General features: G+C 32.9%; 1 protein-coding gene across 5 annotated transcripts in view; it reads left to right on the top strand.

Moving 5' to 3' along the window:
- The window catches only part of LOC145254784 (uncharacterized), a 371,478-nt gene that overhangs the window by 258,137 nt on the left and 86,237 nt on the right, over positions 1-27,104 (top strand). The window contains exon 1 of one of the 5 annotated variants that reach the window (XM_080113564.1): positions 24,834-25,213. The exons of the other annotated variants lie outside the window; for them this stretch is intronic. Within the exon in view, the coding sequence (XP_079969690.1) occupies positions 25,103-25,213 (111 nt within the window). The 5' untranslated portion in view covers positions 24,834-25,102. Of the gene's footprint in view, positions 1-24,833; positions 25,214-27,104 lie in introns of those variants that run through there. 5 annotated transcript variants of the gene reach the window in all.

Below are 27,104 nucleotides of genomic sequence, written 5' to 3'. Positions count from 1 at the left end.
CAGTCGCCCTGGACTTCTTCTTGCAATTAGATTCCAACAATGTCAGTTCAAGAAATGTGTGGTTCTTTATTTTGCAGCTAGCGATCATTTCATCATTAACTCTTACCCTCGAATGGCTTTTGGCTTTTATAAAGTGGCGATTCGTTAATAAAACAAAATTATTGACTCCATAATAAAGAGCTATGTGTATTTATTTATTTATATATCTCCATCCCGTCACACAAAAGTTAACAAGTAAAAAAAATTGTTTTAATTTTAAAAAAAACTGCCAGACTAATCCATTTCAAGTATTTAGGTAAACTGAAAAAAAAAAAGAAAATAGCAAGTCAAGCAACCACCTGCCTTTTAATCTATTTATGAGACTTTTTTTTTTAATTTCTGCTTACTATACCGATTTATCGAATTTTACTTTTCTTTTTATTTCTTTAAACTTTCCAGTTTAAGATGTTCACTTATTTCATTTTTTTTAAAACTCCACCATATTAGAATTTTTATACATATTTTATATGAATATTTGTATAAATATGAATGCTTGCATAGCAGAAGTTTTTTTTCCTGTCATTTTATACGGTGGGGGAGGGTAATTATCATATTCAGTTTAACCTCTATTTTGCATGCTGGCATGTATTGGACAGCTTCTAGTAATCGATTTCTAAACTAACCTATCTCTGGCCGGGTCTTTATTTATCCCTCTTTCTCTCAAGTCCATCCTTATCACTTCCTTTGTGAACTGACCTTACTACTTCAACTGTTCTACATCTATTAACCCCAAAACTCTAATCCAATCTTTCAATGTGACCACACCACCAAAGTCTCCTGCTTTCTATACATCTCCCTATTTTGCCCGAATTTAATCTTTCTCTGCGGTCATCCGATCTAAGGTCATCCGTTGATGATACGCAAAAATATGTCACCTCATATTTCTCTCTATGCAACGCATGTTTTCAACTCTCACTGGCTAGATTTCACTTTTGTATCATATGCTGCTTATATATGTCTGATAGACTCTTCCCCTTGATCAGCAATGGTAATGATGCTGGTTAATAATGGCAAAATTTACCTGAAGTTGTTCCATCTTCTATATACAGGGTGTCCATAAAGTCCGGGTGCAATTTTAAAATGAATTGTTCCAAAATCAAATCCTTTTTACATGTTATTTCTATTGCAATCACAAATAAAATTATAAATATTTGAAGGCGCACACGGACTTTATGGACACCCTGTATATAAAAGGCAAAGTGTGTGTGTGTTTATATGTCTCACAAAACTTTCGACAGAGGCGACAAATTTTCACGAGATCGGTATCACTTTGAAGCTCTACCCTATGGACGACAAATATCAAAAAATTGGCTAAAAACATTAATTCCTTCACCCATAACTGGGCACTTTTCTACAAGGAGGGGTAGCAAAAAGTCGTTCCTTCATGACAATTTAGCCACACACGCATACGCAAAAAACGTTCTGTTGGAATTAGTTGAAATATAAAAAAACTGACCCAATTTCATTGACGCTATCATAGACAAGTCAGTAAGGGAGCAGCGTTGTTATCTTTAGATTTCACGAAAGATCTTTTTGGGGGGATTTTTAAAGTTTTTAATATTGAAACGGGGTTATTTATTCCGTTTTTTCGATCTGTTTTTTTTTCCCATCATGTTTGCTATATATTTTTTTTTTTTTTTGTATAATATCTACACAAGCTTTTTTTTTTTTATATAATATCTACACAGGCTTATTTTTTTTATATAATATTTACACAGGCTTATTTTTTTTATATAATATCTACACAGGCTTATTTTTTTTATATAATATCTACACAGGCTTATTTTTTTTATATAATATCTACACAGGCTTATTTTTTTAATATAATATCTACACAGGCTTATTTTTTTGATATAATATTTACACAGGCTTATTTTTTTGATATAATATTTACACAGGCTTATTTTTTTAATATAATATTTACACAGGCTTATTTTTTTTATATAATATCTACACAGGCTTATTTTTTTATATAATATCTACACAGGCTTATTTTTTTATATAATATCTACACAGGCTTATTTTTTTTATATAATATCTATACAGGCTTATTTTTTTATATAATATCTACACAGGCTTATTCTTTTTATATAATATCTACACAGGCTTATTTTTTTTATATATCTACACAGGCTTATTTTTTTTTATATAATATCTACACAGGCTTATTTTTTTATATAATATCTACACAGGCTTATTTTTTTTATATAATATCTACACAGGCTTATTTTTTTTATATAATATCTACACAGGCTTATTTTTTTTATATAATATCTACACAGGCTTATTTTTTTTATATAATATCTACACAGGCTTATTTTTTTTATATAATATCTACACAGGCTTATTTTTTTAATATAATATTTACACAGGCTTATTTTTTTGATATAATATCTACACAGGCTTATTTTTTTATATAATATCTACACAGGCTTATTTTTTTTATATAATATCTACACAGGCTTATTTTTTTATATAATATCTACACGGGCTTATTTTTTTATATAATATCTACACAGGCTTATTTTTTTTATATAATATCTACACAGGCTTATTTTTTTTATATAATATCTACACAGGCTTATTTTTTTTATATAATATCTACACAGGCTTATTTTTTTTATATAATATCTACACAGGCTTATTTTTTTATATAATATCTACACAGGCTTATTTTTTTGATATAATATCTACACAGGCTTATTTTTTTAATATAATATTTACACAGGCTTATTTGTTTTATATAATATCTACACAGGCTTATTTTTTTTATATAATATCTACACAGGCTTATTTTTTTTATATAATATCTACACAGGCTTATTTGTTTTATATAATATCTACACAGGCTTATTTTTTTTATATAATATCTACACAGGCTTATTTTTTAATATAATATTTACACAGGCTTATTTTTTTTCATAATATCTACACAGGCTTATTTTTTTAATATAATATCTACACAGGCTTATTTTTTTATATAATATCTACACAGGCTTATTTTTTTATATAATATCTACACAGGCTTATTTTTTTTTTATATAATATCTACACAGGCTTATTTTTTTATATAATATCTACACAGGCTTATTTGTTTTATATAATATCTACACAGGCTTATTTTTTTGATATAATATTTACACAGGCTTATTTTTTTTCATAATATCTACACAGGCTTATTTGTTTTATATAATATCTACACAGGCTTATTTGTTTTATATAATATCTACACAGGCTTATTTTTTTGATATAATATCTACACAGGCTTATTTTTTTATATAATATCTACACAGGCTTATTTGTTTTATATAATATCTACACAGGCTTATTTTGTTTTTATATAATATCTACACAGGCTTATTTTTTTATATAATATCTACACAGGCTTATTTGTTTTATATAATATCTACACAGGCTTATTTTTTTGATATAATATTTACACAGGCTTATTTTTTTTCATAATATCTACACAGGCTTATTTTTTTATATAATATCTACACAGGCTTATTTTTTTTTTATATAATATCTACACAGGCTTATTTTTTTATATAATATCTACACAGGCTTATTTGTTTTATATAATATCTACACAGGCTTATTTTTTTGATATAATATTTACACAGGCTTATTTTTTTTCATAATATCTACACAGGCTTATTTGTTTTATATAATATCTACACAGGCTTATTTGTTTTATATAATATCTACACAGGCTTATTTTTTTGATATAATATCTACACAGGCTTATTTGTTTTATATAATATCTACACAGGCTTATTTTGTTTTTATATAATATCTACACAGGCTTATTTTTTTATATAATATCTACACAGGCTTATTTGTTTTATATAATATCTACACAGGCTTATTTTTTTGATATAATATTTACACAGGCTTATTTTTTTTCATAATATCTACACAGGCTTATTTTTTTATATAATATCTACACAGGCTTATTTTTTTTATATAATATCTACACAGGCTTATTTCTTTTTTATAATATCTACACAGGCTTATTTTTTTGATATAATATCTACACAGGCTTATTTTTTTATATAATATCTACACAGGCTTATTTGTTTTATATAATATCTTCACAGGCTAATTTTTTTATATAATATCTACACAGGCTTATTGTTTTTATATAATATCTACACAGGCTTATGTCTTTTTTATAATATCTACACAGGCTTATTTTTTTATATAATATCTACACAGGCTTATTTTTTTAATATAATATTTACACAGGCTTATTTTTTTGATATAATATCTACACAGGCTTATTTTTTTATATAATATCTACACAGGCTTATTTTTTTTATATAATATCTACACAGGCTTATTTCGTTTTTATAATATCTACACAGGCTTATTTTTTTGATATAATATCTACACAGGCTTATTTTTTTATATAATATCTACACAGGCTTATTTGTTTTATATAATATCTACACAGGCTTATTTTTTTATATAATATCTACACAGGCTTATTTTTTTTATATAATATCTACACAGGCTTATGTCTTTTTTATAATATCTACACAGGCTTATTTTTTTATATAATATCTACACAGGCTTATTATTACGTTCTTTATTTTTCATTTTGTTTTGATTTACTCACATACCTCCAAACACCCGAGCAACGCCAGGTACCCCCGCTAGTCTAATATATAAAAGGCAAAATGGGCGGGCGCGTTTGTTTATGTCCACGAAAGGCTTTTTGCGTCGGGGTTCTCACGTCGGTTAGATTCTGGGAGAAGTTTTCTTATACTTCCCAGATCGTAATATCTTAGATTTGCAAATGGACATTGTCTCTATCTTTTTTTTTTTTTTTTTAATGAGTTTTAAAAAATTCCCGCCATAGCGTCTTCTTGTGTGCTTGTTTAGCTTTTTTGTATATAATAATTAAGCAGAACTATTGGAACGTAGCCGCCTGACCTTCTGGCCTGGTCAATGTAGGGGAGACCTTTCATACTGAGACAATTACTATTTATTTGGATACTGCTAGAGTGCCCCCCCCCTTTTTTGGCCTAGCTGATTTTCCCCCACATTAAAAACGACCTTTGTGGAAGGTTTAAAAAACAACGCCATTTCTGCAAATCATCTTTTTAATCGACTACATTTAATTTGAACGCTTAACACTTCCGGTCACATCATAGAGTAGCGGTAAGAGGTTAGGTTTTCTTTCACTTTCTTTTCCGCCTTTGCGTCACGGGTTCGAGCCTGCCTGCCTACTAACACTTTTTTTTTTTTACACCTACAAACACCCGGGCAACGCTGGGTATCCAGGCTAATCCATTTCTAACTTTTGCTGCTGTACATCGTGTTTTAATGGTGTCACCAAGATAACAACACTTTTAAATAGCTTCACCATCCCGGTATAAAAAAGAAACCTATACCTGATAAATAATTCTTTTTATTATCTCGTAAATGTTTTATCTGGTACTTCTATTGTGACATTCATATATCCACCGGATAATTGTAATCGATAAAGTCTATTTGATGAAGAATATCACAAAAATTTTCAAACTTTACTCTAATGTCATAACGTTAAATTGTTTTTTGGTTTCTTTTTGTTTGTTTGTTTTTTTTAAACGTACATATAAATTAACTTTGTGTCCACGTCTCATCCATCTCCTATCTTACACTTGAGCGCAAACTAATTATCCTCGCCAAAGCTAACCGTAATTCTTGTGTTCGGCACTTCTTGTGCAAACGATACTTGCCATTATCACAAAACGCTGCTCAGATTTAAAGACAAGAATCTGTTACTTCAACTACTCTACATCTACCAACCCAATCCTTTTAATGTGACCATACCAACAAAGTTTCCTGTTCTGCACATAACTTCCTAGTAGTAGTAATAATCCTTGTCATCATCATCAAGATGAGAATTTTAGTTTGAATAATTCAAATAATTCAAACCCTCGGCTTTTATGTTTAGAACTATCTGAAAAAACATGAAACATGTGTAAGACGGAAAGGAATTAGAAATCTAGATACTCGCTGAAATAAAAAAAAAAAATATTCTATTTTAAAATTATGATTGTGGACTGATATTTTCTTTGGTCATTGGGATGCAACCAACCAGCATATATATATATATATATATATATATATATATATATATATATATATATATATATATGCTCTGAAGCCTGAAACATACTTTAATCAAGCTTATTATTTGAAACAATTAAGACGATATTATAATGGATATATATATCTTCAAAATGTTTTTATATAAACTCACAAATATATAACAATTTGGTAGATTATGAAATTTATTGTTGTGGCGGAACTAACCTATGTTACCTACTAATAGACTATTCCAATCTCAATAAATACTGGAAGATTAAGCCATAAGGTGTCAGTTGATATCCTAGATCGTTCATCGGCTACGACGAACAACCCACCTATTGAATGCTTTGCAATACATGTTGTTGCTTTATTTTGGCCTTCTGTTTTACTTTGCAATTCTTAACAGAGCTATATAAATGGTGACGTCTGATTTCGAAGTCATCCGCATTTAAAATATCCCCAGCATTCAAAAGAACTCATAATGGAAAGCTGAATTAAACCAGCAAGTGTTCAGAAAACACAGAGGAAAGGAGAAAACAGGAACTTACAAAAACAAAATAAGTGCGTGGACATAAAAGTTTGAATTGCAAATTTGTGGAAAATAAGAATATTTTCATATCGTTTCTTTTTCTTGGCACTGTCACAACATCTTGGCACACTTATAAATACAAAAGAAAGAAAAATACAAATTATTTATGTTTTTTTTCTCGCCTCATTAAATAAGTGAACTTTTTTTTATTTTGGCTAACAAAAAAAAGCACTCTGGTTTTCGTTTTTTTACCCCATTCGGTCAACATTTTTTTGGACTATGAAAAGACATTTTCTTTGAAGGAATATTGAATATTTCTTGCGGCATGTATATATATATTTTTTCTTCTATAGGAAAAAATATTCGCTTCGAATTTAACTCTATGGTTAACATTCATTTGCAAAGTTATTGACAAAAACCTGGTTAATCCTGAACAAGGTTTTGCTAATTTTCGTAAATTCAGTATTTTACCCATCATACAAAAATGGACGCCTTTCAAAATACATTGGAACAATTATTAAAACTGCAAATTGAACAACAATATCAACAAAAATTATTTGAACATCAGAAACATACAGATGAAAGACAACAACAATAACAACAGCGCATGGAAGCACTAACTTGTAAGTTCGAAAAAATCATGCGTTTGCCAATATTAATACCGTATTTTCACAAGATTCAATATGAAATGCAATTGATAATTTCTGCTATGGTCTGAAGAAGATAAATCATTTGAAGTTTATTTTTGTCGGTATGAAAATGTTTTAGTATCGACTGCAAACGGTGATCGGACCATAAAATGTTGTTTACTATTATGGAAACTAGAGACGGCCAAGCATAACAAGTTTGGGGATTTTATTTTACTGCATAAAGCATCGGAATTATCTTTCGCCAGGACGGTGGGACTTCTTACAGAACTGTTTAGTATGAAAGTCTCTTTATTTCAGAAGCGTTAGGTATGTCTGAATTTGCAGAAGAATGACGAAGATGATTTTGCAATGTATGTAGCTATGATAAATAAACATTGCAATGAATTCAAACTCGCAGACCTCGGTGCAGATACTTTTAAATGTTTAGTATTTGCGCAAGGACTAACTTCTGGTCGAGATGTGGAAATTAAGAGGTGTGTCCTAACAAAATTAGAAAATGAACCAAACCTAACCCTACAAACGTTAATGGAAGACTGCCAGAAAATCGAAATTATTAAAAAAAAAAATTGATGGATATCAAAGCTGAGAGTCACGCAAATAAAAAAAGCAGACAGACAATTTAAAAACCATGTAAAAAATAAAACAAGAAAAAAGAACACGCATATCGATACATAGCTAGGAAAGAATTTGAAGAAAGAAAAATATCATCTCCGTGTAATTGATGAGGTAATTTGCAGTTAAGGACTGTCCATATTTATTAAGAAAATGTTTAATATCTAAAAAAAAAAAAAAAATAGGAAACAAAGGTACTCATTGCAGAAATAAAATTAAATACTAAACCCGAGTGCATTTGACAGAAACTATAAAAATTAATGATCAAGAAATAAACATGCAGCTCGATTCGGATTCAGACCTTTCAATAGTAAATTTAAATACCTGGAAGAAATTGAATAAATTCACACTGCTAAGAAGACACAAAACAGCAAAGGCCGTTAATGATACGCAAATTAACTTTCAAGGTGAATTTTTAGTGGACGCCACATTGTTGGGAAAAACGAAAAAATTAAAGCTTATATATTAAGGAATACCACTAACCTACTTAGGTCGTACTGGATGCATGAATTTAATTTATGGGACCTGCAGTCTACAGAAAAACAGAATTAATGCCAGCAGAAACAGACGTTAATTGCAAATTTAAAAAATTAATTTACAGAAGAATTCGCACCGAGCCTGGGAAAATGTACAAAAATGACCGCGCAACTAAGATTAAAGCAGAATGTACAACCAGTTTTCAAAAGAAAATGCAACATGTCATTTGAGTTGCTGGAAAAAATCAACCAGGAACTTGACAGATTAGAAAATGAAGGCATTCTATTGAAAATAGGATACAGTCAGTGGGCTGCTCCACGGTCTATGTGAAAAAGAAATCAGAGGAAATCCGTATTATAGCAGATTTTTCGACGGGGTTGAATGCGTCTTTGGAGGACTTCCATTATCCCCTGCCACATCCAGAGAAAGTTTTACAAGACTAAACAATGGCTAGATTTTCTCCAAAATCGACTTAAGCAATGCATATCTACAGATTCCAGTTGAGAATGAGTGCTAAATTCTCTGCATAAATATCCATCAAGGTCTTTACTGATATGAAAGATTAGTGTTTGGGGTCAAAGGTTGTGCCTGCCATTTTTCAACAGGTTATGGACACCCTGCTAGGCAGCCTTGACTTTGTCATAGCATATCTGGATGATATTATAGCCAGCAGTAACAAGGAACAGCACAAAGACGATATCTACAAAGTATTTAGATGGATATAGGATTTTGGATTTAAGTCAAGGAAAACAAAGGCGAATTCTTCGTACAGAAAATAAAATATTTGGGGCATGTAATTGAAAAGAATGGCAGACATCCAGACCCAGAGAGAGCCACTGCGATGAGGAACATGCTGGCACCGGAAAATACTACCCAACTGCAAAGTTTCCTAGGGCTTGCTAACTATTATCAGTGCTTCATTCCAAAAATGTATGAACTGTGGGCATCTTTTAAAAAACTTAAGGATAAATGTGGGGAATAGACTACTAGATATCTTAGTGGCTAGTGATGCTAGTCAATACGGTATAGGTGAATGCCAGATGGGTTGAAAAAGCCATTTGCATATGCATCCAGAACACTGCTCCCCAGCCAAAAAACTGTACTCACAGATAGAGAAAGAAGGTCTTGGCATTATCGATGCAGTCTCAAATTTTTATCATTACCTGCACGGTAGGCATTTTACCTTGCAAACAGATCATAATACCCTTCTAACCATTTTTGGGTCAAAAAAAAAAAGGACTACCCACATTTATGGCTAACCATTTACTAAAAACCAGTTTATTGAATTATGATTTTCAACTGGAATTCTTATTGTCAAATAATATTGCACATGTGGATGGGTTGTCTAGGCTAATCCTGGCCCAAAAGGAACCCCTCAAGGACTCGGTAATCATTGCATTGTGGATAAATAGTGAGATAAAGACGATGATTTGCAATACAATCCGGGAATTACCAGTGACTCTTCAAGAAATTAAGTCTGGAGTGACAAATGATGAATTTATAAAAAGCAGAAATTGGAACAAGAATTTACTTCCAACATGTTATCTGTCGGTGACAACGTTTTGCTTTATAATAAGTGCTGCAAAAGAAAATAGTTAAATCCTTTCACATGGGTCATTCTGGCATCAGCAGAATGAAATGCCTGATGCGTAGCTCATTGACCAAGATATAACTAATATGGTTAAAGCATTTAAAGTCACCATTGATTATCCACAAACTCTGGCCCAAATCTGAACAACCATGGTTCACGATACATATAGACTTTGCGGGATCACTGGATGAATTCTGTTACTTGATAGCAGTAGTTTTTCCAAATAACCAGAGGTGCTAAGATGCAGGAAACCCACTATAGCAGTAAGCATTAATTTCTTACATGAGCTTTTCGCTCGTTTTGGTGTTGTTGATTGCCTCATTATTGATAATGCTACCCAATTCACTTCTCCGGAGTTCCAAGAATTTTGCAAGACATATCAAGTAAAACATTTTACAACCTCACAATATCATCTGAGAAGTAACGGCCAAGCAGAGCGTTGTGTAGACATCTTAAAATGGGCATTCAGAAAAGCTTATAGATCACTCATGGAAAAAGCTTTACAGCAGTTTCTTCAAGTATACAGCATTACGGCAAACCCTAACACCCCAGCAGGCAAATTACAAGTGGAGGTTATGTTTGGCTGTAAAATCAGATCAGTATTTGAGAAGTTGCTACCAAGATAAACCACACATAGGAGAACTTCTCTGGTACCACTAAAAGAATACAATCTTGGAGAGAAAGTGTACTTCAAGCATTTTGAAAATAACGTTTCGTTTTGGAACTGGGAAAAGTAATACAAAGGATCGGAAATGTGATCCATATATTTCAGGGATCAAAATTCACACGCAAAAAGCATGTGAACCAGATACGCAAACGTATGACTGAGGAACAAGAAGATGTTTGATATTGAGCCTCCCAAATCACACCAGAACCACGACGTTCGGGCAGGAAACGGAAACTCACCAAGCCGTTCATGGTCTACCCAAAGAGGAAAAAATACTGATACATCATCTGTAATTATCAACTTGGGAGTGGCGTGTTGTGGTGGAACTAACCTATGTTACCTACTAATAGACTATTCCAATCTCAATAAATACTTGAAAACTAAGCCGTAAGGTGTCAGTCAACACCCGGTACTTGTACTGGGCTGTTCACTGAAGGATGGTGGCTGCTTAGATGCTGCACTAAAATTAATTGTGCTTAGTCAATGGAGGGGGAAACCCTTCTATACTAAGGCAATTTTATTTTTGCAGAATGCTCCTTTTGAGGGGAGCTGGTTATCTCCTACATTAAACTGACCTTGTGTCACATTTTATTTTGTGGGGAAACAAATAACCAGTCAACACCCGGTACTTATACTGGGATGATCACTGAAGTGTGCTGTCTGCTTAGATGCTGCACTCAAATTAATTGTCCTTATTCAATGGAGGGGGAAACCCTTCTAAACTAAGGCAATTTTATTTTATTTTTGCAGAATCCCCTTTTGAGACGAGCTGGTTATCTCCTACATTAAACTGACCTTGTGTCACATTTTGTTTTGGAGGAAACAAATAAATAACCAGTCGATATCCGGTGGATCAATCTTAGTCGTTTGTCGGCTATGATGAACAACCCACCTTTTGTATGCTTTGCAATACATGTTGTTACTTTATTTTGGTGTTCTGTTTTTCTTTGCAACCCCTAAAAGGGCTATAACAAAAACGTAAGTAATAAGACTTTTAAAATAAAGGTTATCCATATGTACGCTCGTTTCAGAAAAAAATCCATTTAACATTATTACATATGGGTACAGTTCAAAAACTTCTGTGATTTTCTTTGTCATCGATGACAATTCAGATAACATCTAAGTTGAAAACAAAACAATGTCAAGATGAAGAATACTAGTTTGAATAATCCAAATAATCCAAACTATCGCCTTTTGAAAGTTTTGCGTTTCCATTTGGAACCAAAGTTGATGTTGATTTCTAGACTTGTTACAACGACAAAAGGTCTAAAGTTTACGTTTCTGAATTTTTGAGATGAGGATTGGTTATTTGTATTATTTGGATTCATCGGACTACTGTTCTCATCTTGAGTGTGATTTTCACAACGCTTTGGTGGATGTAACCTCCAACCTTCTTCAGGTGTATCTTGTCGAACTCAGGAATTTAGGCAGAATTTTGAACAGACCCCTTGTATTGTAAAAGTGACCTTCTCCTGAAGATTGAAGATTCAATTCTCAGTGGGTGATCGAAAAATACAATTATGAATTACTTAGGACCTCTATCTAGTCATGGCTGACGTAACAAGAGCATGCTACACCCATGAAGTAAATTAAGAGTTCCATTTGAAATTCCATCCAAATTCCCGAGTTTAACAAAATACAACGGAAGAGGGTCGGAGGTTACACTGACAAAAACGTTGTGCAAATGACACTCAAGATAAGAACAGTATTCTGAATAATCCAAATAATGTTTAAAGTTTGTGGAAAATGTAAGGCGAGTACCTATTAACCCACTTGTAATCTACTCTGAATGTTGACTGAACTAACTTGACTAATGGTCGTGTCAGTAATGTTGATCAAGACTTATTTTCAAGTGACTCCTAAAAGAAGTGACCAGTTTGACCAACGACCACTTTACATGTCACTTTCAGGGAAAATTGCTCACTTTTGTTTCATTTTTAAGTTCTCAACAATTATATATATATATATATATATATATATATATATATATATATATATATACACACACACACACACACACACTAGACTTTCAGCACTTCAAGAATGGGCAAAAGTTATAGCCCTTTGATTTTATGCCAAATTGATGGTTGAATATGATTAAATTTGTGCTCATTTCTGCATTAAATACTAAACACTAACTGTGCATCAAACTGATACCATAATACTTAGTTCGCTGCACCTTTATAATAATTGTTCAGACAAAATTCTAGCCAGATCAGCTCGGTATTTTCCAAGAAAAAGTAGAATGAACAGACGAAGAAAGATATCATATATTATATATTTAGCACATATATATAATATAATACACTAGATTATAAAATTTAAAATTTAGTCCGCATCAGCGAATAGACTTTATTGATTTACAATTGAAGCATTCATTGGATATATCCACAATCAGTTTTTGAGAGTGTTATATATATATTTTTTTAAATTGGAATTCATTATTGAGATGAATATTAGTTGTTGTTTCATGACGTTTCGACCAACTATTCCTCCGGCCTTCGTCAGGTTATAACCACGACGGGATAGGAACTCCGAATCTCTTAACTGCATTTTCATCAATTGCTGCCATCCATAGTTGTTGTCGTCGTCTCCTCACAATTTGGCCAAGTAAGCCTCTGGCTGGCTTTGGGTAGGATTGGAACCGCTATCTTCAGACAATTCTCACCTGGAACCGTAGAGATTCAATGTCTCTATCCACTGCGTCACAGGCACGGAGGATAGAGATAAACAACTAATAAAGATGAGGATGATAGTCCGCAATAGATAAATGAAAACAATGTTAATTGTTTTCCTCATCTTCATAGTTGCTGTTTCATGACGTTTAGTCAACTATTCCTTTGGCTTTCGTCAGGTTGTTAATTGTGACGGGATTGGAATACTGAGTCTCTTAACTGTATCCTCACTAATCCTCAAAGGATACCGATAATAAAATAATATATCATTTGGTACAGACCCGATGATGGAAGACGAGATAAGAACGAAAAACTTGGATTTATAAGACCAAAAGATTCAACCTTGATCGCCCTTCGAAGCTGATGGCACAGTGGATAGAGGTGTTAAATCTGTACAGTTCCAGGTGAGCATTGTCTGAAGATAGAGGTTTCAATCCTACTCAAAGCAGGCCAAAGGATTAGTTGGTCAAAACATGGTGAGACAACAACAACTATGGAAGGCAGTAATTACTGAGTATACAGTTAAGAAACTCAGCATTTCTATCCCGTTGCGGTTATTCATTTGAAGAAGGCCTGAGGAATAGTTGGCTGAAACGTGGTGAAACAACAGCTATGAAGATAAAAGTACGCAAATAAATAAATATAAAAATAATTCCTCTCCAAGGATTCCAATAATAAAATAACAGAACACTGTGAAAATAGAGCATTTGCACAATAATAAATAGAACCATTTATTGGGTATAATTTTTATTTGTTTGACTACATATTTGCAAGTATGTTTCAGACAGCCATAAATTGCCAGATCTCTTTAGGTTATGCCAAACAAAACTTTCATATTATAATTCGGTAGATTATAAGATATATTACATGATAAATGTAAATTTTAAAAGTAATAACAAAGCTCTGAAAATAAACACATATTTATCCATATGTCAACGCCTTTTTTTTTTTAAAGGTGTTCTCACCCTTACATCAGCGTAAAGCTTGAAAATTTTGATTTCCTTCATCAGCAAATCGCTCCAGACAAGGCATGAAGCCTCTTGATATAAGGAGCTAAAAAAATACTACTTCAAGGTAAAAAAAACTTGTCAACGATAAGTGTTAGATGGAATAGATTCTTTGCCAGAAACATTGATCATGGAATGTGAGGACTAAAGGACAAAATGGTTGCCGGAAGTGAACCCTAAATCCACTTCCTACTCTCCTTAAATTATAATGTGGGATCAAGTTAGTAAGAAACTCTTGAGACTCTAGCCAGAAGTGAATGTCCGATCATATTTTCTCTGTCCTTCCCCCTTACACCTATTACGTTTTCATATTTTTCCAACCCTTCCTTTTTTTTTTTTTTTTTTTTTTTTTTTTTTGACTGCAAAACCGATGCGTTCTGCTAATTCATCCGGTTTGAAAATATAATGTAATATATATAATTAACTGAAATTTTGAAATGCTATCAGATTACAGATTATATAATACTATAAAAGTAAAGTCCAAATAAATATTAGTATCAATATTTATAAGACAATCTTAGTCAGATAAAAAAACAAAACAAAACAAAAAAAAAAACCTCAATAGACAAAATAGAGCAATAGTATGAATGATAATAGTTTCTTCCCCAGAACTGCGGGTCTTTGGAACTCCCTTCCGGGATTCTGCTTTCCCAACTGCAATGATATGCAGAAGTTCAAGTGTAATGTTAACCAACATCTTTCTACTCTTCTCCCTTCACAATGACCCCGCAAATTAAGTCCCTAATAGTAGCCCCCTGCTTCAAAGTGGCACTGTGCCTTGTTTGGGGTGAAAATTGAATAAATAAAAAATAAATAAATAAAAAAAAAAAATTTGGAGTTAAGTTCGGTAAATTAAAAAAATTACAAGGAAATTTTATTATTCAACAAGGAATGCAAAATTTTAAAGTTTTTTCCTTAATCCACGGATTTTCAACAAACGGCTCATCTCATCAGAGGAAATGTTTTTAACAAAGTAATATTTATAAGTAGTCAAAATTTTTTGCTATTTAGCACATAAATTGAGAAACTAAAAAGCTTTGGATGAAAGCGTAAAAGAAGCAAAGATTAAAAAAGGATATTGACTTTGAAGCAGTATTTTTTTTTAGTTCCTTATATCAAGTGGCTTCATACCTTGTCTGGAGCGATTTCCATAAAAAAAAAAAAATCGACGGCGTCTATATGCTAAGGGGGGAAATCAAAATTTTCCAGCTTTCTGCTGATGTAAGGGTCAGAACACCTTTTTTTAAAAAAAGGCGCTGACATATCGATAAACGTGTTTATTTTCAGAGCTTTGTTTTTAAAATTTACGTTTATTATGTAATAAATCTTATAATCTACCGAATTATAATATGAAAGTTCTGTTTGACATAACCTAAAGAGATAAATCTATGACTGACTGAAACATCTCTGCAAATATGTAATCAAATAATGTTTGCTGTAGAAAAAAATATAGGCACAATCGTAAAATCCAATGCAATGAAGTAAGGTATAATCCAAAATCAATTGGAGAGTTTTTAAAATTTCAAAAGTTTGAATAACCTCAGTAATGTTAATGCAGAATAATTTGCTATTTCATGCGACCTTGATCCAGACTGCTGTGCGTAGGCTGACATGCTTTTAGATATAGTGTAAGAAGCCGGCTCAACCTAACCATGGTGAACAGCGTTGCAACGAAAACAACAAAAACAGTATTATTTCAAGAATCCGAACTATTTTTGTGCATGTGAACTGGACCATTTAGAACAGACATCCTGTATCAATTTTCAATCTTTTTTTTTTAATCTGAAATATGGACAGGTTAATTTATTCGCTGGAGGACATACTTGACTGCGGTCTGAAATTGTTTTCAACATTCTTATAATATCTAAAAAATATTCTTTTTTTTTTTTTCTTACTGTTAATACAATCCGAAGAAGGGTTAGGGTTAGGTACAGGGCAACAAAGTCATAAGGAGTTACTATTAGGAACCAGATTTGCCGGCTACTATGTAGGAAGTTGGGCAGTGAGATTTCTGTTAACATTACATTTAAATTTCTGCATGTTAGTACAGTCAGGGAAACAGGAAGCCGGGAGAAATTCCAAAGTCTAACTTTCAAGGGAAGAAGCTATTTGAGTAGAAGGCTTTATGGCATCTAGAGATCTAAAGTGTGGGGGTGGGATTTTGTTGCTTGCTAGGTTTGTCGAGGGTATTTATGTCGAGGGGGTTATTAGTGCTTTGAGTTCGTCAGAGTAATTTCCATTAAAATATTTCTAAAACAAGTACAGGGATGCCACATTTCAGCGATTGGACAGAGGTTTGGCCAACAGTGCAAGACCTATTAGGTTGACAACTCTTTTTTGAACCCTGTCTTGGAGCGAGAAGCTATTGGCAGATACACCAGCCCAGATGTGGCAATATTCTATGCATGAACGAATAATGGCTTTGTAGAGATGCAGGATACTCCCAGGTATGAGTAATCTTCTAGCACGGTAGAGAGAGCCCACCTTCCTCACAGCAGCCTTGGCGATTACCTCAATGTATTTGTTCCAATTCATGTAGTCTGTAGTAGCTTAGGAGTTTGAATGAAGTACTTTCAGCTAGTGTATCATTAGCCATTGCAATCAGTGGTTAAGGTTTCTTGTAATTATTAAAGGAAAGAAGCTTAGTCTTGGTAGATCATTTGAAGCCATAGCAGCAAGTTTTAGTCTCCCCTCCATCAAATCGAGTGGTTTTTGTGGAAATATCAGATATTTTGTAATTTATATGAAAAAATTACTGAATTATATTTTGTAATTCATAGGAAAAAATGACTAGGAATTAAACAGTTTATAACTGTAAAAAAAAAAAAAAAAAGTGGCAAAAATAGGCTCTAGATGATGGATATCCCCTTAATGTGTGGCATTAAGAGTAAATGTCACATAGCCCACGACACAATTCAGGTCATTACCTTTCCAACGAGTCTTCATTTGTTAAATTCTGAGCAATAGTCGCTGAGATTTAGAACTCATAAAATTGACCAGAAAGGTGGTATATATACAGTAGAACTCCGGGATATGGTGTTGCTAGAATACGTTTTTTTTTTTTTTTTTCAGGTTATGATGTGGAATACAATGTTTTTTAGCACATTAGAGAAAGCTAACTTTCTTCACAGCAGCCTTGGCAATTACCTCAATATATTTGTTCCAATTCATGTTGCCTGTGAATGTTAAGCCTAGGAGTTTGAACGAAGTACTTTCAGGTGATGTATCATTAGCCATGGCAATTTGTAGTTAAGGTTTCTTGTAATTATTAACGGAAATAATTCATAGAAACTTATTTTCAGAATGTTTATACAGCATTTCAAATTTATTTTATTTGTTTATCGCAAATCTCTTGTAGCATCTTTTATTATTTAGGCTGATCATTTCAAAAATGAAAACCAAATAATAAGCTTAAATTTATACAAGAGCTTGGTGGCATCTTTGAAAACGTTATATAATAAGGTTAATTTGAAAATTTTAGAAAACCAAATGTTATACTTTTTACTAGCAGGGTGGCTTTTCCTGGTCGTAAAATACGCTTAAATATATTTTAATTTGTCCAGATTTTGTGTACATTATTATAGAGTCGTTATTCAAAAGTAAAAGAGGTATTTGGGTGCCATAAGCTAGAATCGAAACCGAAAGCAAAACTGTAGTATCCAAAGCTAGTAACGTTACCACTTTATCAACGTGACATGCATATGAAATGATTCAAAATAAAACTAAACTAACATGAATGTACAAAATGTATAATGATTTTTTTCAATTTTGATCCATTTTTGATCCTTAAAAGTTGTTTTTATCGGCTAAAGACCCATAAAAGAACGGTCCATAAAAAAATCCAATCATTTAAGGCCCCTAGCACCGCTCTGCGACTTTTAGTTTTGAAAGAGATAGTTTGAAAATGTGGAGACAGACTGACAAACAGACTTATAGTCTTTTATATATTAGATTAAATAAAAAAAATCTTTGTTTCTTTGGGTTTTTTTTTTCTGAGACTTTCGGTGAAATACACCTATTTCAAAGAAGACATTTTGGTCCCACCGACAAAAGGAGGGTGGATCTGTAAAGTCTGCTCTTGGTCCGTTCGTCCGCCCGCACTTTTCTCAATAACTACTTCTAGTAATATTTTGAAATTTTGCACAAACATTAAACATGATATGAGTAAAAAAAAAGAAACAGAACAGATTTTCCAAGAAAACTCGGATTGCCCCCCTAAGGGTGCCTTTTGGGTTAAAATGGTTAAAATTGACACTTTTGTGTTTATTAAAAAAATTGATGCCTTGGATTTTTATAAAACTTTCTGAAAAGTTGTAACTGATTTCTATATAATTTTGTTTGTCTATACTTTGCGATAACTCTTGGGTGTGCCCCAGGGGCTCTTTTAGGACTAATAAAAACACTCCATTTTTGGGACTATTTTACCATATTTGTCCAAAATTTTCTGTGTATGTCTATTTAGCAGTTTTGAATGGTGCTGAACTCAAATTTAAATATGTTAAGGCCTTGGGGACTTTTGAGGGTAAATGAGGGGTGGGGGCAAATGATGGACTTAGTCATTTCTTTTTTTGCATGGTGCAAAACACTCAAATTTACATATGTTAAGGCCTAAAACTGCACCGTTTGTTCATTTTTACCAGGATTTGATGTCCACTAGGGACTTTTGGAGATAAATAGGGGGAAGATGCTGAACTTAGTCATTTTTTTTATGCCTCGTTCACTGTACTTGAAAACAACCATGTCGCAGTCAGTTGAAAAGCAGACCAGTAGAAGAGAGTTCCACAAGCAGGCAATTCTAGGAAAGAAGTTTTGTTCATGGAATTTGCATTTAGAGTAGACACAAATGGAGAGTGCGGGAAATTGTTGATGGGGGGGGCATAGATTGAAGCTCAGGCGAGCACTTGCCATAAAAATAATGATAGAGCAGAGACAGACTTGCAATGTCTCTTATGTGGGAAAGAGGTTACAGGCAAGAGAAAAGGGCATGGCCTACTAAGTTTTGAAGCCTGTTTTGAACTCTATCAAGACAAAATAGGGTGCTTCGAGCAGCTCCTGCTCCGATGTGACAACAGTGCTCCATTTTAGAACTTGTCAAAACTGAGTGCTTCTTTGAGATGAGGAACCATTCATATCAATTGGGGCTAAGTGGTGATCAGAGCATTGGTGGTGAAAAGATAGAAGCTTGGTTTTGGGTGCGTTATGTCTTCTTCAGTGAAGCAATTATGCTCCACTCTATAATAAATAACAATCTGTATTTGTATGTGGCTATATATATCTAATATATAAAAGGCTATATGTCTGTCTGTCTGCCTCCATATTTTCAAGCTATCTATTCCGAAACTAAAAGTCTCAGAGCGGCGCCAGGGGCCCTCAAATGATTGGATTTTTTACAGACCGTTCTTCTATGGGTCTTTAGCTGATTAAAATAGTTTTTAAAGGATCAAAAATGGATCAAAATTGAAAAAATCGTTATACATTTTGTACATTCATCTTAGTTTATTTTTAGTCAGTTTATATGCATGTCACGTTGGTACAGTGGTAACGTCACCAGCTTTGAATGCTACAGTTTTGTTTTTGGTTTCGATTCTAGCTGATAGCACCCAAATACTTTTTTTCTTACTTTTGAAATCACAACTTTATAATATATACGGAATCTGGATAAATTAAAATATATTTAAGTGTATTTTATGACCGAGCAAAGCCTCCCCCCGTTAGTATCTCTCTCTCTCTCTCTCTCTATATATATATATATATATATATATATATATATATATATACACACACACAATTTCTTATTTTTTTACATAGGCATTTATGTCACTGAGCAATATCGACTGAAGAGGACTGTAGATACTTCTAACTGGCTGACTGAAACATGCTCATAAATGTGTAGCGACATAGAAATGCTTATGTAAAACAAATAAAAAGTATATCTTGCCCTACTTCGGTATTGAGCACTCTTGTATTAACCTTGTTAAAACTCATCTTTGGAAAATATTAACCTGGAATAATTATATATATATATATATATATATATATATATATATATATATATATATATATATTCCATGTTAAGAATATTCAGAGAATGAATTATAAGAAATCTCTATTTATCTATAATCAAATAGTTGATTGAAATATACTCATGATTGTGTAGTGATACCTAAATATTTATGTAAGAATAAATAAAAAGTAGACAGCGAAATAGAAGAGTTCTTACTGTGAGTATTTTACAAAAACGAACCAGAGATTGTAGCTCAGTTGAGCTCCTACCATAAAAATATCGATAGAATAGAGAAAACTAGCAACGTCTTTTGTGGCCGTAGGGAGGTGAGATGGTTTTAGATTGTAATGAATGCAGCCTGTCACTCTGCCCTAAACAACATAGGATGCTTGTAAATTAATATAATTGCCAAAGGTGTAATCATTGATTCTAATAGCGCCTTCTTCCTGGTTTCCTGGCATGCAGAGATTTTAATGTAATGTGAACAAACATCTTGTTGCAACAAACAATATACCCAGGTCGACCTCTATAAATATGACTCCTATCACAGTACCCCCTATGGTTCGATAGCAATATGTCTTGCTTGGGTAAATGGAAGGAAATAATTCTTTTTAATTAAAAAAAAAAATCTATTATAAAAAGGGGAAAATGTTTGCATGTTCAATTAAAACTTGAAAAATACACAATTAGCATCCAAAATGTTTTTTTTTTAATTTATATTGTTTAATGTTATCAAGACATATAAACATTTTTTAATGTTATCAAGACATTTTTACCAACTGTAACCAGGCATTTTTTAATGTTATCAAGACATATAAACATTTTTTAATGTTATCAAGACATATAAACATTTTTTAATGTTATCAAGACATATAAACATTTTTTAATGTTATCAAGACATATAAACATTTTTTAATGTTATCATGCAAAGGGAAGTAACTCTGACTTTTTTCCTGTTATGCAGACTTCAGGTATTTGTGTGTGTGCCCAGAAAGAGGAATGGGCTTTGAAGGGGAAACGGAAAACAGGGAAAGAAAGATAAATAGCAGTTTTGTCTGGGCAATGCCGGATAGCCCTGCTACTAATAAATAAAAAATATACTTTAGTATGTGATATATTTCTCATGGACATGCTCAGAGTTTTATCTTCCTTCCTGGAACTATCTTGTCTTGCAGGTGTGGCCTGTGAAAACCTTGTCATTCTGGCAGCTATAAATATTTTTTGATTTTCCAATAGTTCACATGTATAATGGAATAATCCATGCAATATTCAGTATTTTTTTCCTTTTTTCTTTTCTTATTTTTTCTTTTGTTTTTCCTTTTCTTTTCTTTTTTGTTTTTCCCTTTTTTTCTCTTTTTTTTTTTTTCTTTTTTTTTTTTTTTTTTGCTACTAAAGTAAATACAAATTGGCTGTGAACAAGGCCAACACGAAACCCAAGTCCTTATTCTCATTAAACAGGTTGGCTTTTTTCCAAAAATACATTTTTACCAACTGTAACCAGGCAGGACAAAACAAAAACATTGTTTTGGTCATTTGTTTGTCGCCAGTGATGGTCAGTCTTCATTTTAATGGAACTTACTAAACGGTTCACTATTTATCAAAACCAAAAGCCACTCGAGGTTAAGGATTGATTAGACGAAATGATTGTTGAGAAATAAAGATTGTATGACATAATCATATTAACACACTGGTTCCCGTTAGATCACTGAAGTTAAGCAACGTTGAGCCTGGTTAGTTCCAGATGGGTGACCAATTTGGGAATTCCAGGTACTGTATGTAGGAGGACGCCAACACCTTCCTGCAAGAGTTGCAAAAACCTAACATCACCATCTCTTCTAACGGGGATATAGATGCGACTGGGGACTGCTTGCAAATTTCATACTCCCATGGAAACCTGCATAGGATTAGTTTCAGTCTCCAGATAAAGATTGATGGGTTGGACCAAGCCCGAATTACTTGTGGGAGAAATTCATGCCAGGAAATTGGGGCTCGTTGCTACTTATTGCTCTGATCTTTGTATCCCTCCATTCCATTGCAGTATTCATACACCATAGTAACTATAGAATAAATGCAAGTTTTATAAACATTTAAAAAAAAAACAAAAAAACATCAGATTATAAAAATGGTAAACTTAAAATATAAAAATATTCTTTTTAATTTTTGATCATCGCTTTGATTTGTGTGACTCTGCAATTTTCTAATTTCTACATCAACACAATTTATAATTCTGTTCATTATGTTTTTATATCTCCTGAGGACATGACAACTATACACCGTAATAACTATTCTTCACCTGCCCTGTGGCGGTTGTCGTTGGGGTGCTACAGATGACCAGTCCTCTCCATCCTTCCCTGTCATCTACATGTTTGACCTCCTCGCTCAGCTTCAATCCTGTCCATTCTGTGATGTTATTTTCCCATATTTTCTTCTGTCTTCATCTTTCTTCCTTCTCTGATTGTTCCCTGGAACTTCTCTCCTTTTGTTACGGTGCCGAACCATTTTAGTTTACACCTCCTGATTGTAGTGAGAAGATCTTCATACGGACCAATGGCTTGTCTTATTCTGTTTTTGACTTCCTCATTGTTCTCCATGTTACTTGTATTTATTTTATATGTACATACATATAGTACACTCTTTTAAAATCTATTTGCATATATGTTTCAGTCTTCATGTGGCAGTTGCCGTTGGGACGCTACAGATTAGCTGTAAACTACTCCTCTCCATATTTTATTGTCCTTTGCACATTTGATCACCTCGCTCAGCTTTGATTCTCTCCATTCTGTGATATTGTCTTCCCATCTTCTGTCTTCACCTCTTAATTCATCTTCTGACTGTTTTCTGGAGCACTTAGTAAGTCACTGGAGTTTTAGCAAGCCTCTCTCCTCTTGTTACCTAGCCGAACCATTTTAGTTGACGCCTCCTCCACCCGTTTAACATCAAAGAATAAATTGTTACAATATTTTGGACCATAATGGGGTATGATTCCACATAGTCAGGAGATTCTATTTATAAACGATGCTGCTGGGAACTGACGAATCGAATTAATTCCCGTTATGCTACCAACCAATCAGAAACCAGAATTGCTCCATAAATATTAAACCTTTCTGTAGCAATTTCGCATATGCTTTTCCCGTCTCAACACCGGAAGAATCTTTTGCTCTGTGGATTCCAACTTGAGAACTGTCTACTGCAAACCAGTCACCTCTCAAGACTTGTGTAGAACAACAAACCATCGGAAACTGCTCTGTCTACTGCAAACCAGTCACCTCTCAAGACTTGTATAGAACAACGAACCATCGGAAACTGTTCTGAAACTAAACATGGCTTACACTTCTAGATAAATGTTTTCTAAATTTTAGATATTAAATATCGGAGGCAACATCGATCAAGAAAATATAAACTTTGTAGGTCTTTGGTTAGTAGTTTTGAACTTTTAACTGAACATAAGAACATAACTGTCCTTTATCATTTGCTTGCATTTTGAATGTTTTTCCTATGATATTATCACGGTGACACACCGGTTCCCTGTTAAATCACCGAAGTTAAGCAACGTTGAGGCTGGCCAATACTAAAATGGTGACCATATAGTAAGGCACTTTCTTTTTTTTTTTTTTTTTCTTTTTTGGTACGTTTCGCTAAACTGTCACGAGGTGGCGCTTTTCGGTCAAAGAATCCCGTGGAAGATGTGTTCGAACAAATAAGATTAATTTATCCCTTGTAAAATTTCAACCTGATTCAAAAGTGACAATAAGTCAACAAAGTTCATGTTGACTCTTCAACAAGTGCCACAGAAACAATTAAAACTATTTTGTTACAGTGACAATTTTACTTTAATTCAAAAAATGTTTCAGAAAAAAAAAATGTAAAAAAAAAAAATTCAATGTTACTTTAATTCGAAAAATGATTCGTTTAAATTATTACATTGTTCAAAAAAAAAATCTAATTTTACCTTAATTCAAAAAATGTTTCGGGGGTTGGGATCTAATGTGGCTTTAATTCAAAAAATGTTTTATTAAAATTATATTTTCTTACGCAGAATTTTCAATAAATGTTTTTTTTTTTTTTTTTTTTGCAATTATATATTGATACATTTTTATACAATAAATTGTTTTGGTTTTCAAATATTTTTGTGTTCGGAAAAAAAAAATCTTGTTTGTTATTTAGTTGCCGTGTTATTTGACCAAGAAGTAATTGGAGTTATCGCCCTCTAACAATGGTGCCGTTCGTGTAATGCAGAAGTGACTTTAGTAATGCCAGGTGTTGTGTGTGCTCCGAGTCTGGAGAGGAATGGTCGCTGACAGTAATAATGCAGCGTCCCTACAACCCCGGATGAATTAAGGGGCACGTACGTCTTATTTACGGACACAGTTCAGCTTGTACTTAGTCATCTTAAAAACATAGTAAAAGTCTCTTTAAAGGGATTGCCATGTGATACGAATCGGACAAAATGTCTAAGCCTGCATTTCCTATTCACTTTGATAACGGAATAAAAATTTAGGTCATAATCCTTCAAACAAGCCGATCTATTCTTGCCTGTGAAAATTCTTGTTTATTTGTTAAAACGGCTATTAAGATTATTTGGAGAAAAAAAAAATAAACAAACAAAAAAAAAACTATTGATGTGATAGCCCCCCCCCCTCCATTACAGGATGCCAACTTCCTGAAAATTTAAAAACAATACAGAATGAATATCCTTTTTATGAGCAGTGTTCTCTGAACGTTGAAATAGTTGGTTATATTTCTTATGCGCGCTAGTGACTTTTGTTTGCGATGGCAAAGGCTGGATTTCTTACTCAACCGGACAATCCCTCTCTGAAAAATTGGTGTAATGCACTCTTTTTGTCTTCTGTTACGTCTCGTTTGTCCCTGTGCCAAACGGAGGTAAGAAAATTGTCGATTTTCTTATATATATATATATATATATATATATATATATATATATATATATATATATATATATATATATATATAAAGCTGAATATCTGTGTGTGTGTCTGGTCACGAATGGGCTCCTATATAGTTGACTATTATAGAAAACTGATCACATATAATGATAGATGTATTGAGACACAGGAATGGGTATGTTCGATCTGGCATAATGATGATTCATTAAAATTGTGGGGTCTGCGTACACGCCTGGTCCACAAAGTATGGAAATAAAAAGTTTAAAAATTAAAAAAAACGTTTACAAGTGTTTTTGATATAGATGTACATAATAATACTTTGATAAGTATGTTTTAACTTAAATAGGGATGGTATAATAAAATTGTGGGGTCTGCGTTCGCGCCTGGCCTCCATAGAATGGAAATCTATCTGCGTAAGTATACTTTGATAATTATGTTTCAGTTTGAAGAAATATGGTATAATAAAATTATGGGGTGTTCGTTCGCACCTGACCTCCATAGAATGGAAATATGTCACAAAGTTTAACAAGGTTTTTTAATATAGATCCACAGAATATTGTGATAAATGTTTCAGTGTGAGCAGGTATGGAATAATAAATTATGAGGTTTATCTATTTTATTTTTACTTTCATCATATTTTGCTTTGGTTTTGATACCCTAAAATTCGAAGTTATCTCTTTACAACTCTTCCTTTTCATAACCTATCATACTTTCATAAATCAGAGTCCATTTTCTGTAGGCTGTTTTTGACCCCAGTCAATGATGGGTACTTTTAGTAGTGTATATATGTATATATATATATATATATATATATATATATATATATATATATATATATATATAATTTGTGTCAGTTTTTACGATATCTTTGATATCTTCTATAATATAAATCTCACCTGTCTAAGTGTATGTATATATGTATGTTTGTATGTCTACCTAAAACTATCAACAGAGGTGACGGATTTTCACGAGATTCGTATAATTTTGAATCTCGACTCTTCAGGCGACAAATATCGAAAAATTGGCTAAAAACATCAATTCCTTCGCCCTTAACTCAGCGCTTTTCTACAAAGAAGGATCGCTTTTTTCACCGATATTTTCGAAAGTCATCCCCTCTTTTCAATTGACTAGCCTTAATTTGAAATCTTTGCCACTTCCGGTTTGGCGATGGACGCAACGGCAAAGACGTCACTTTATCTTTTTTTTTTTTTTTTTGCGTTCTTTTTCTCCTTCGTGGTACGGGTTCGAGCCTGCCTGCCTACTACCACTTTTTTCTTTTTGCTCAACACCTATCTCCAAACACCCGGGCAACGCCGGGCACCCAGGCTAGTTTTCAATAAGTCTTTTGATTTCAAACATCCTGTGAAATTTACATGTCGTCATTTCTCCCTGATGGAGATGTACATATGACTGGGGACTGCTTGTGAATTTCATGCGTCCATGAAACTTCCTCCTATGGAGGAAGCCGGCTCAACCCATTTAGGCTGTGCCGCTTCAGTATAGTATGGTGCATGAAAAATAAATTTCTATAGATTATTTCAATGTAGTTAAAACCCTGCGTTAGTCCCATAGGGTGTTTTGTCGCCCCAACTTTGCTTAAATGCTTATTATTCCTAGTTGGCAACTTATTTCTTATCCTCCTTCCCAGTACTTTCCTGACTCAGTGAGAGGATAACACACGTTGTATAGCGCAGTTGTATCTGAGTTTTCCTTGGAGGTGAATCAAATTGAAAGGTAATGTTTATGTAATAAACTCATATTCATTTTTCTTGCTACTTCAATTTATGGAAGCATTATGTGTTTACATTTGAGAGCACGTATTCATGTTTCTTGCTATTTTGGGTTTATATTGCTGTACAAATAGATTC

Source organism: Euprymna scolopes, chromosome 30 (genome assembly GCF_053919585.1).
Source record: "Euprymna scolopes isolate OS-2025 chromosome 30, ASM5391958v1, whole genome shotgun sequence".
In the NCBI taxonomy this organism is placed as follows: Eukaryota; Metazoa; Mollusca; class Cephalopoda; order Sepiida; family Sepiolidae; genus Euprymna; species Euprymna scolopes.
The sequence above is the reverse complement of the archived record's forward strand: the minus strand, read 5'-3'. Positions and strand labels throughout refer to the sequence as shown.